The following is a 13,332-nucleotide window of genomic DNA, read 5'->3' as shown; positions in this document are numbered from 1 at the left end:
GTGTTACAGCCAGCAGAACACTGTTTCATGAAAGTCATAAATGCCATGTTAAGGAAGCTGTAAAGGAAGTGCATGTAAGAACAGCCTACATGCATTTCTTAAATCTAAAAAGAAGATGGAAACCAGCAGAAATTAAGGCTGTAAACACAAGTTTAAAGCAACTCACTAATAGCTAATAATATAGCTGAATTTAAAGGCTTAAATGTAGACTGGACATGGTGTTGTAGAGACACTGGTCCTTATTGATCAAGGTTGTGTTAAACATTTTACTACAGTTTACTCACATACAAAAACATGTTTCAGTTGTTTTACCTCAGGGGCAGAATAGTTGCAGAAAATTTTATAGTACTAAGACATGCATAACTTGAAACTCTGTAAATAATGTACTCACCAACATGACAGTACACAAAGGTCACATGGTATGCTGCTATCATATTTGTGTGCCATACTTCTTCTTTCAGGTCAGTTTCTGATCTATATTTTCTCCCTCATTTACCATCACCCTGTCTATTTTAATTTCTCCCTTTACTTTGCATCTCATGTGTACACATGCATGCGTATGTGGGCTGCTAAACAATAGGTTGGGTTCTAAGCCAATATGCAGCGTCAGAAATAGACCCGTGTGGTCTTTAATCTGTGTGGTTCTTCACGTGGTCAGCTAACGAAATCTATTTCACATCTTCTCTGTTAGTGTAAACAGCACGGCAGCTCAGATTATACATGCCTTTCTAGAATTCCTGTACACGTGATGCATTATCATAACTGGTAAAATAGTAGACAAAAAATACATTGATTTTCTTTAATTGTTCTAAATATATTTAGACCTCGTTATGCAAAACAGCTGCCCCTTTTGTCATTTAATCAACCTGTGAACTTGTTTTTACCCTCACTGTCCATTTTATCAGCTCCACTTACCATATAGGAGCACTTTGTAGTTCTACAATTACTGACTGTAGTCCATCTGTTTCTCTGCATGCTTTGTTAGTCCCCTGTCATGCTGTTCTTCAATGGTCAGGACTCTCCCAGAACCACTACAGAGTAGGTATTATTTGGGTGGTGGATCATTCTCAGCACTGCAGTGACACTGACATGGTGGTGGTGTGTTAGTGTGTGTTGTGCTGGTATGAGTGGATAAGACACAGCAGCGTCCTGTGACCACTGAATAAGGTCTAGAAGATGACCAACTCAAACAGCAGCAATAGATGAGCGATCGTCTCTGACTTTACATCTACAAGGTGAACCAACTAGGTAGGAGTGTCTAATAGAGTGGACAGTGAGTGGACACGGTATTTAAAAACTCCAGCAGCGTGGCTGTGTCTGAGCCACTCATACCAGCACAACACACACTAACACACCACCACCATGTCAGTGTCACTGCAGTGCTGAGAATAATCCACCACCTAAATAATACCTGCTCTGTGGTGGTCCTGTGAGGGTCCTGACCATTGAAGAACAGGGTGAAAGCAGGCTAAAAAGCTATTTAGAGAAACAGATGAACTACAGTCAGTAATTGCAGAACTACAAAGTGCTTCTATATGGTAAGTGGAGCTGATAAAATGAACAGTGAGTGTAGAAACAAGGAGGTGGTTTTAATGTTATGGCTGATCAGTCTATATAGTGACCCAAACATATTCAAACGTTACTCTGCCCAAGAAACTAAGAAATATGAACCATCTTCATAAGCTGAGAGAAATTACACCTACCTCTGATACCAGGGTGACAGACTTTTCCCTGCCTGTGCAACTCTGCTTTAATAAAATCCTTAGATTTCAGGCAGATTTTAGTTGGAAACAAACCTCGGCTGGTTTCTCTAGTCTAGTTTGATGATTTTAGAGAGATTTTAGCCAGAGTGGTTCTAACTGGGTACACTGAAGGACTAGCTGGATAACAATATAGCTATATAACTATAGCCTAATACCAGTGTTTTCAGCCTGAGAGAGCCAAATCCATACCAAATACACTGTAAAGAACTGACTGGTTTTGAAATGTCCTTCATTTAGGAATTGCTGTCCAGACCTCAGTAGTGGGTGTGGCTTGCCTCATTGCCTAAGTTACCTAAACAGATTGTTAACAGTCTGTAAATAAGCAAGGGTAGATTCCTCCAGACAGGTTTTCTGCATGGCATAATTGAAGCTAACTCACCGCTGCAGAGTGTTAAGGGGGGCAGGTCATACTCTCTTCCCACTGCAATATGTGATCTGCGATGGAAGTAGGGGGGGTTGTTCACATGGAGCTTAGCGTGACTCCCCCTATGCGATATGGGTCTTTGTGAGAACCCAACACCAGCAGGTGATAAGATGTTGGAGGGGGCATATGGTGATCCAGATCTTCTTGATCAAATTGGAGGTGTGCAGGCAGCAGCAGATTTATAATCAGAAATTGAAACAACTAGATTGAAGCTGAAGGTCTAAGTTGTCAAAAGCCTTTATTTTAGGACACAGATTATGGGAACTATAAAGACTGCTCAACAGGCTTTGATGGGTATTATGTATAGCATACACCAAGAGAACGACAGATTCCTAAATGCTTGACAGTAATTATTTACTTTTTTTTTTTCTTTACAACAGATCTGAATGACTGTTTTTTATTTTTATTTTGCTCTTTTATTAACCTAGTTCAAAGGTTTCAAGCCTGCTAGCTGAACCATCAGACACATTATGTCAAAAGCCTTGTGCATTGTGGGGGTTTCTTAATCCTGAACAGAACTACAAATGTGTTTCTCTCTGTTTTTGTCACCAGTCTCAGAGACAAAATCTGGATCTGAGTCGACAGGCTAAGTTTGCCTCCACACCATCATTTGCTCTGTTCGTGACGCTGAAGAACGTCGTGTGTAAGATCGGAGAGGATGCAGAGGTGCTCATGTCTCTCTACGACCCCAACGAGTCCAAATTCATCAGGTATGCAGCAGTTTACATAAATGGCAGCCGAATTCACACACCAACACCTTGCTCACATGTAGTGACAGTGTACAGTCAAATCGAAACACTGCACACCCAAACCAACCCATTTCCTTTCTAAAATGAAATGCATGCACACACAGGCCACAGAAAATAGTTATTCTGAATGTGCACTCACATGTCATGTATGCTGACTGTGTGAGTCCTGCTGTTCTGGAATTCACTGTTGTTGTGGGATTAAAGCACTTTAAATGGAACTACAACACAATACTTAGCTGGCTTTTTGAACGTCACATTGTCATTTATAATGATTTTTATGATTTTTCACAAGCACGGTATACATGAGTGACCTTTAGTGCAGGCTGAATCAGCAGGTTACTAAATATGACTAAGTATTTAGTCATGTTTACCACCATGTAACACCTTTCCTGTTAATTACACTTTTTATAATATGGAAACAGAGGATACTAATTGTTGCTGAAATTTTTGCCCATTATTGCTTGACACTAACCCCTCGTCTGGTTAGTTTTAGGGTTTAGAGGTCGTGCACATTTAACAATGGTTTTTCGCTCTGCCCTGGACAGACTGACACTTTGTTTTACAATTATACAGTGGTACCTTGAAACTGAACGTCAGTTGGTTCTGGGAGTGGCGTTGAGTTTAAAGGTAATTTTTCCCATAAGGATGTTTGGGAAACCTGTTAATGCATTCCGTGGTCCCGTGGAACTGCATGTATTTTAGGCTAATGTAAAATAATGGGGTTGTTGTTGACACTTTTACACTGAAAATAACACATATAATAAATATAATATAATAAACACTAAAATAAAAAGCTGATTCTTACAATTTCTCAGAACCTCGAGCTGTAACACAAGTTTAAAAGTGAAACAGTGAGGAAAATCCAGATAAACACAGATGCATGTGGAGGTTTCAGAGTGGATTCGATGGTTATTCCACACAAATGCAGATTCGTCTCATATTCGCACTTTGATGATGTTTTACTGCACCGTTTAAGCCGAGAACTGAACAAAGCGACTCTTCATTGTTAATCAGGAATTAAATAAAAAAAATCTTTTATGCATTTTCTCCCCATTTTCCTCCCGATTTAGCGCGCTCAATTTTGTCTTCCGCATCTGAGAGATGCCAGATTGCATCCGAGGTGAGCACGTCGCTGTACACGCCTCTTTCGACATGTGCACAGCCCTCCTCTTCTCGCCCGTGCATTCTGCACAGGCGTCTCTCCCGCCAATCAGGGTCCTTACACAGCATATGAAGAGCCACCCACCCACTCATAGTCCGGCCCCCACCCTGCAGATATGGTGGCCAATTAGTATCTGCTGCAGGCACTGCCAATTATGCTCGCTAGATGGCGCCCAGCCGACCGGTGACAACATCGACTTTTGAACCGGGGAGTTCAGAAACTCTGTGCTGGTGGGCAAGCGGACTTATCCCACTGCGCCACAAATAAATGCATTCTTAAAAACCAACTGAACGTGTTGAGTTTAAGGGTACAAATTTCTTGATGAAGGGCATTAAGTTTCAAAGATTTTGAATTTAGGGGACGTTGAGTTACAAGGTGTACCACTGTATATGGGAGATGGTAAGAAACCTAAACCTAAATGAAACTTGCCTTAAACTTTTTCTTTTTTAGTTAAACACAGGTTCACGAGAATGAACACCACAGATTCTTGTGTTTATATATTAAAAATGTCAACTCTTTTCTGAATTCTGTTTTTTTAACACTACATTTACATTTTCAGCATTTAGCAGACGCTTTTATCCAAAATGACTTACAGTGCTGTGACAGTATATTGTCGAAACAATTGAATGTTAAGGGCCTTGCTCAAGGGCCCAACGGTGACAACCTGGCAGTAATGGGGCTTGAACCAGTGACCTTTCGATTACTAGTCCAGTACCTTAACCATTAGACTACAACTGCCTCTACCGCCCTGCTACACTAAACCATAAACAGACCGGTATATCAGGAATGCTAAAGTGGCAACCTTAGGCTCACAGGTCCCAGCCTCAATTGGGTGGGAGGGCTCACTGCACTGCAGTCGGACAGCCACTAACAACCAAAACACAGTAATACATAAACATGGCATTAAAACCCTGGTTTATTTCCGACATGTTGGTAACACTGTATGTGATATACTAGGGTTCCTAAAACAATTGTAGAACACAACTGAGCTGTGAATTGCCATCTTGTAATTTCCTGATGTGCGCTCTTTACTTGACAAGTGACCACAGCATACCAAATATAATGGAAAAGAAAATGTAGAACCTTTAATATTATCTCTTTTTCAAGTGTTCTTAATAAAGTTAGTTTTTCAATGGTCACCATCAGCAAATTTTGGATTTATAGGATTTCTTTCTCACAACTAAAAAACATGAAGAACCTCTTTGAGGAAAATACCTAGAAAACTAACATTTTTTTTTTTTTATGGACATTAATAGGAAAAATAAGCTACTTCTGAAATGAATGAATAAATTCTGACCATAAACTCGAGTCACATTATTATGACCACCAGCTAATATCCAGAGTAACCGTCGTATGCAGCACGGACGGCAGCTAGATGGACTGGGAGAGAAGCAGTAAGGTCCTGGTAGGTTGCCACAGGTATCTGGAGCCATGCTGACTGCAGTGCATCCCACAGCTGCTGGAGGGTCCGTGGGGGAGAATCTATAGAGCGAACACGATGATCAAAATGCTCCAACAGATGCTTAATAGTGTTTAAGTCTGGGGAATTAGGGGGCCAGGGTAGTACTTGGAAGTCTTGGTCATGCTCTTTTAACCAATGTTGGACATTTCCAGCCTGTGATGTGTCACATTGTCTTGCTGGAGGATCCCATCCGCCCCGGGGAAATACTTTTACCCATGACAGCAACAAAGGATATTTGTGTAGACAGCCTTTTGCACACCTAATATACCCACCAAGCCAGCTTACAAAACATGTCTTCCTTCAAAATAGGAAGTGGTCATAATAATGTGACTCGACTGTGTATATGCCATGAATGCAGCCATTGATGCTTATATGGCAAAAAAAAAACCAATACTGCTACTACTATTCAAATAGTATATTAGTAGTACGTATATTAGATGTAATAATTATCATAAATATAATATATTTCACTTTTAGACCATAAAGTACCTACTGTGTCAGCAATATATATATACAGTGTATCACAAAAGTGAGTACACCCCTCACATTTCTGCAGATATTTAAGTATATCTTTTCATGGGACAACACTGACAAAATGACGCTTTGACACAATGAAAAGTAGTCTGTGTGCAGCTTATGTAACAGTGTAAATTTATTCTTCCTTCAAAATAACTCCATTACAGCCATTAATGTCTAAACCACCGGCAACAAAAGTGAGTACACCCCTAAGAGACTACACCCCTAAATGTCCAAATTGAGCACTGCTTGTCATTTTCCCTCCAAAATGTCATGTGACTCGTTAGTGTTACTAGGTCTCAGGTGTGCATAGGGAGCAGGTGTGTTCAATTTAGTAGTACAGCTCTCACACTCTCTCATACTGGTCACTGAAAGTTCCAACATGGCACCTCATGGCAAAGAACTCTCTGAGGATCTTAAAAGACGAATTGTTGCGCTACATGAAGATGGCCAAGGCTACAAGAAGGTTGCCAACACCCTGAAACTGAGCTGCAGCACAGTGGCCAAGATCATCCAGAGTTTTAAAAGAGCAGGGTCCACTCAGAACAGACCTCGCGTTGGTCGTCCAAAGAAGCTGAGTGCACGTGCTCAGCGTCACATCCAACTGCTGTCTTTGAAAGATAGGCGCAGGAGTGCTGTCAGCATTGCTGCAGAGATTGAAAAGGTGGGGGGTCAGCCTGTCAGGGCTCAGACCATACGCCGCACACTGCATCAAATTGGTCTGCATGGCTGTCACCCCAGAAGGAAGCCTCTTCTGAAGTCTCTACACAAGAAAGCCCGCAAACAGTTTGCTGAAGACATGTCAACAAAGGACATGGATTACTGGAACCATGTCCTATGGTCTGATGAGACCAAGATTAATTTGTTTGGTTCAGATGGTCTCAAGCATGTGTGGCGGCAATCAGGTGAGGAGTACAAAGATAAGTGTGTCATGCCTACAGTCAAGCATGGTGGTGGGAATGCCATGGTCTGGGGCTGCATGAGTGCAGCAGGGCCAGTGATAGCTCAGTGGTTAAGGTACTGGACTAGTAAGCAGAAGGTTGCCGGTTCAAGCCCCGCCACCACCAAGTTACCACTGTTGGGTCCCTGAGCAAGGCCCTTAACCCTCAATTGCTCATCGTGTTCAGCTCATTGTGTAAGTCGCTTTGGATAAAATGCTAAATGCTGAAAATGTAAATGTAATGTGTTGGGGAGTTACATTTCATTGAGGGACACATGAACTTCAATATGTACTGTGAAATACTGAAGCAGAGCATGATCCCCTCCCTCCGGAAACTGGGTCGCAGGGCAGTGTTCCAGCATGATAATGACCCCAAACACACCTCTAAGACGACCACTGCTTTATTGAAGAGGCTGAGGGTAAAGGTGATGGACTGGCCAAGCATGTCTCCAGACCTAAACCCAATAGAACATCTTTGGGGCATCCTCAAGCGGAAGGTGGAGGAGCACAAAGTCTCGAATATCCGCCAGCTCCGTGATGTCGTCATGGAGGAGTGGAAAAGCATTCCAGTGGCAACCTGTGAAGCTCTGGTAAACTCCATGCCCAGGAGAGTTAAGGCAGTTCTGGGAAATAATGGTGGCCACACAAAATATTGACACTTCAGGAACTTTCACTAAGGGGTGTACTCACTTTTGTTGCCGGTGGTTTAGACATTAATGGCTGTATATTGAGTTATTTTGAGGGAAGAATAAATTTACACTGTTATATAAGCTGCACACAGACTACTTTTCATTGTGTCAAAGTGTCATTTTGTCAGTGTTGTCCCATGAAAAGATATACTTAAATATCTGCAGAAATGTGAGGGGTGTACTCACTTTTGTGATACACTGTATATTCTTTCCAAAGAGCCTTTATGCATAATAAACAGATGGACTTTGATGCAGACAATTTTACAAATCTCTGCTGCAGTACAACAAATAACCCCATCAGCCCTGTCATTAAAATAGCAGAATACGACGAGACATTTCCATTTGTATAGTGCTGGCATCAGTTTACAGAGCAGCAGCATGCTGACATTTCTAAGCACCTCTCCACTTAATTGAGAATAATTGAGGGAAAATGCTTTGTTCATGTGAAGAGAAACCGAGACTAAAAGGGAAAGGATAAATGTAACGAGCAGTCTGACTCGAAATATAAAATATACCTTATTTAAATAAGAAGGCTGGATGGGGAATTCCCCATGTCACTGCAAAAGGGACTGCTACTGTCTGGTTTAGGCATTCGTAAGAGTGGTGGAGGAATACAAAGAGAGTAGGGTGATCCTCTGGTAAAAGCCTCTGTCTTTTTGTATGTAAACAATAAAGGATTATAAGATCAGTAAATCTGTCTAGTCTCTAAGTACCATTTTCCTGCTTATTTTATAAAACATACTAGTAAAGACATACTAGTCATTTATTAATTTTGTATATACAGTGCCTTGCAAAAGTATTCAGCCACCTTGAACTTTTCAACCTTTTGCCACATTTCAGGCTTCAAACATAACGATATGAAATTGTAATTTTTTGTGAAGAATCAACAACAAGTGGGACACAATCGTGAAGTGGAACGAAATTTATTGGATATTTTAAACTTTTTTTTAGAAATAAAAAACTGAAAAGTGGGGCGTGCAATATTATTCAGCCCCCTTGCGTTAATACTTTGTAGCGCCACCTTTTGCTGCGATTACAGCTGCAAGTCGCTTGGGGTATGTCTCTATCAGTTTTGCACATCGAGAGACAGAAATTTTTGCCCATTCTTCCTTGCAAAACAGCTCGAGCTCAGTGAGGTTGGATGGAGAGTGTTTGTGAACAGCAGTTTTCAGCTCTTTCCACAGATTCTCGATGGGATTCAGGTCTGGACTTTGACTTGGCCATTCTAACACCTGGATACGTTTATTTGTGAACCATTCCATTGTAGATTTTGCTTTATGTTTTGGATCATTGTCTTGTTGGAAGATAAATCTCCGTCCCAGTCTCAGGTCTTTTGCAGACTGCAACAGGTTTTCTTCCAGAATGGTCCTGTATTTGGCTCCATCCATCTTCCCATCAATTTTAACCATCTTCCCTGTCCCTGCTGAAGAAAAGCAGGCCCAAACCATGATGCTGCCACCACCATGTTTGACAGTGGGGATGGTGTGTTCAGGGTGATGAGCTGTGTTGCTTTTACGCCAAACATAACGTTTTGCATTGTGGCCAAAAAGTTCGATTTTGGTTTCATCTGACCAGAGCACCTTCTTCCACATGTTTGGTGTGTCTCCCAGGTGACTTTTTATAGATATCTTTGAGAAATGGCTTTCTTCTTGCCACTCTTCCATAAAGGCCAGATTTGTGCAGTGTACGACTGATTGTGTCCTATGGACAGAGTCTCCCACCTCAGCTGTAGATCTCTGCAGTTCATTCAGAGTGATCATGGGCCTCTTGGCTGCATCTCTGATCAGTCTTCTCCTTGTTTGAGCTGAAAGTTTAGAGGGACGGCCGGGTCTTGGTAGATTTGCAGTGGTCTGATACTCCTTCCATTTCAATATGATCGCTTGCACAGTGCTCCTTGAGATGTTTAAAGCTTGGGAAATCTTTCTGTATCCAAATCCGGCTTTAAACTTCTCCACAACAGTATCTCGGACCTGCCTGGTGTGTTCCTTGGTCTTCATGATGCTCTCTGCGCTTTAAACAGAACTCTGAGACTGTCACAGAGCAGGTGCATTTATACAGAGACTTGATTACACACAGGTGGATTCTATTTATCACCATCAGTCATTTAGGTCAACATTGGATCATTCAGAGATCCTCACTGAACTTCTGGAGTGAGTTTGCTGCACTGAAAGTAAAGGGGCTGAATAATATTGCACGCCCCACTTTTTAGTTTTTTATTTCTAAAAAAAGTTTCAAATATCCAATAAATTTCGTTCTACTTCACGATTGTGTCCCACTTGTTGTTGATTCTTCACAAAAAATTACAATTTCATATCGTTATGTTTGAAGCCTGAAATGTGGCAAAAGGTTGAAAAGTTCAAGGGGGCTGAATACTTTTGCAAGGCACTGTACATATTTTGTATCTGCTTGTCTTTCATTTAAATACTTTATGAAATTGTTTCTCAAATTAATGTAAAAACATGAACATAATGTATTATTGTTTCATATCCCAACATATTTCCCGATAGAAGCATTTTACATTTGTATTTGTTGTAATTGCTTAAATTTGGGCTGTTTTACTCCTGCATGGTTTGCCGACAGGTTTAGTTCATCTAATTAAGAAAGAATCAGTAAGTATAGGTGTGTTTTATAATAGTCAAACCATTCTATCTGTCTGTCTCATCTGTAGTGAAAACTACTTGGTCAAGTGGTCTAGCTCGGGTCTGGTGAAAGACATCGATCAGCTTCACAATCTCCGAGCTGTGTTCACGGTGAGTCTTCTCCATACCCGATTTTAATTACATTCACATTTTCAGCATTTAGCAGACACTTTTATCCAAAGCGACTTACAGTACTGTGACAGTATACAATCTAAGCAATTGAGGGTTAAGAGCCTTGCTCAAGGGCCCAACAGTTGCAACCTGGCAGAGGTGGGATTTGAACTGGCATTTGGGGTTATGATTGTACTGGTTTTATATGTAAGGTCAGTAAAGTTAAAAGGCAACTTAATTAATGTATTTATATTTATTAATCCATTAATATGATTATTATAAGTGTCAGTCACTCATTTTTTATAATACATACACACAAATTACATGTTTTAATACCACTTTGACATTGAGATTCCACATGCAACCATTTAAGAATGTAAATAAATTTGCAGCTCTGAGCTAAAGACATGTGTTTACACCTGGAGATGAATAGCGAAGCTCAGTGAAATTAAACGCGATGGTACATGAAACACTAATAAATAAAGAAGGCATTGATTAATAAATGATATTCATACAGTATGTTATTAAAATACGCTAGCACACCAGAGCTGGGATTTCCAATACATCGTATCGAATCTCAGCTCTGCCATCTGGCTGGGCTGGGTGGCTATATGGAACAACGTTTGGCTGTTCATCCAGGGAGGAAAGCTGATCTGCTTATGAACTCGCCCTGTGCAGGTGAAAAAATGCAGTCGTCTGCTGTGCAGGTTTCGGAGGCAGCGTGTGTCAGTTCGCTGTCCTCAGTCGGGGCTGGGGTCAGCTCCAGTAGAGAGGAAGCATAATGCAATTGGATACAAATTGTACAGGCTGAAAATCAGGAGAAAAAGGGAGAAAATGCATTTAAAAACAACAACAACAAAAAAACACTTAAAAATGACTCTATGATGGCCCCTGAATATGCTTCAAAATAGTTGGGACAGAAGCATGTTTATCACTTTAACATCACCCTTTTGTTAACCAGTGTTTGGGGATTAAAGCACCAATTGGTACAATTTAAAATATGAGCTTTACACATGGAACATTTGAGCCATTTTTCTTTCTTTGAAAGGTCTTGTGAATATTAAGTGTCTATTTTTTATGACATGCTGTATTCACTGTCGCTGGTTCCTCATGTTTTATTTCAGGTTATCATTCACACAGTGCTTTAACTAAGTAAGACAGTTTTGGCAATGAAGCATATTGCAGCATTCCAAAGTGAAAAATTGTGTTCATCTGTTCATTTACCATCAGAATTGCAGAATTGTGGCTCGTTAATTTTGCATTAACAAGAGACCTTTCAATTAGTGCATTTATAGTGTGCGGTAGAGCTGAAGGAGCCACCGTCACCCTTATTTGGGCTGTTATCGGAATATCGTCTAAAAATCCTTCTGCATGCAGAATGGCAGCTGCTTCTCTGCTTGAACTCTCCACCCCATCCTATAATCCCTTCATGGGAAATTAGGCACTCTGCCACATCACACACAATTAGAAACAATTTATCTGACAGAAGGACCCACTTGGTGAAAGTCTATAAAAAAGAAACTCACTCTGGTAGAGGTTCAATCAGTGGATTGATCATTTCACTCTTAAAAAGTGAGGGAACAAATACACTGCATGATCTTAACAAGATACTTTATTTACATCATAGCACAACAGAGTCAGATCTCCAGGAAATACAAATTCCCTTTATGCACACTAGTAAGCCAGTTGTGGTCTTTTGATTTCAATTATTTCTGCCACACTTTTTTTATAACTCAGTGATTGGAGTCCTGACACTATACACAGATCAGCCATAACAATAAAACCACCTCCTTGTTTCTACACACATTGTCCATTTTATCAGCTCCACTTACCATATAGGAACACTTTGTAGTTCTACAGTAGTAGATCTGTAGACTGTAGTCCATCTGTTTCTCTGCATGCTTTGTTAGCCCCCTTTTATGCTGTTCTTTAATGGTCAGGAACCCCACAGGACCATCACAGAGCAGGTATTATTTAGGTGGTGGATCATTCTCAGCACTGCGGTGACACTGACATATGGTGGTGGTGTGTTAGTGTGTGTTGTGCTGGTATGAGTGGATCAGACACAGCAGCGCTTCTGAAGTTTTTAAATACCGTGTCCACTAACACACCACCACCATATGTCAGTGTCACCGCAGTGCTGAGAATCATCCACCACCTAAATAACACCTACTTTGTAGTGGTCCTGTGGGGTTCCTGACCATTAAAGAACAGGGCGAAAGCAGGTTAAAAAAGGTATGTAGTGCTTCTATATGGTAAGTGGAGCTGATAAAATGGACAGTGAGTGTAGAAACAAGGAGGTGGTTTTAATGTTATGGCTGATCAGTGTATGTGGACACCTGATCAAGAGACGGGTCGACATGAACCATGAGCATTAATATGAAATTGACCTCTATTTTGTGGCAGGGTTAGCCCTCGCTCTATTTGGAAGACTCTTCACAAGACTTTGGAAAGCATTTGTGGAAATTTGTGCCTATTCAGTCAAAATAGCCTTTACGAGTTCAAACACTGATGTTGGATCAATGTTCCAATTTAATCTGCATGTATTTAAAGTGATTGAGGTGTGAATGAGGTAAGGGGAGGTAGTAAGTAGTGTATGAGGGTTCTTCAAAAAGTTTCTACACATTTTTAAAACTCTCTTTATTAAGAATTTTAAAAACAAATGACATCACTTTTCTACAGTCACCTTCCATCGTACCAATTTTTTAATGCCATCAGCAAAAAAGGTTTCTGGTTGCGTGCAGAGCCACTGAGTCACCACTGCTTTCACATCAGCATCACATGAAAATCTTCTTTCTCTTAAAGCTTCTTTGAGCGTCCAAAAAGCTGGAAATCAGACGCCGTTAAATCCGGACTATAAGCTCTCTCTGTCTCTCA

General features: G+C 40.8%; 1 protein-coding gene across 2 annotated transcripts in view; it reads left to right on the top strand.

Moving 5' to 3' along the window:
* The window catches only part of dock1 (dedicator of cytokinesis 1), a 469,250-nt gene that overhangs the window by 72,678 nt on the left and 383,240 nt on the right, over positions 1 to 13,332 (top strand). For both annotated transcript variants that reach the window (XM_063002899.1, XM_063002901.1), the window contains exons 8-9: positions 2,740 to 2,897; positions 10,374 to 10,455. In XM_063002899.1, coding sequence (XP_062858969.1) covers positions 2,740 to 2,897; positions 10,374 to 10,455 — 240 coding nt within the window. The remainder of the gene's footprint in view (positions 1 to 2,739; positions 2,898 to 10,373; positions 10,456 to 13,332) is intronic.

Source organism: Trichomycterus rosablanca, chromosome 10 (genome assembly GCF_030014385.1).
Source record: "Trichomycterus rosablanca isolate fTriRos1 chromosome 10, fTriRos1.hap1, whole genome shotgun sequence".
Taxonomy (NCBI): Eukaryota; Metazoa; Chordata; class Actinopteri; order Siluriformes; family Trichomycteridae; genus Trichomycterus; species Trichomycterus rosablanca.
Note: the sequence above shows the minus strand (reverse complement) of the source record. Positions and strands in the feature narration are given on the sequence as shown.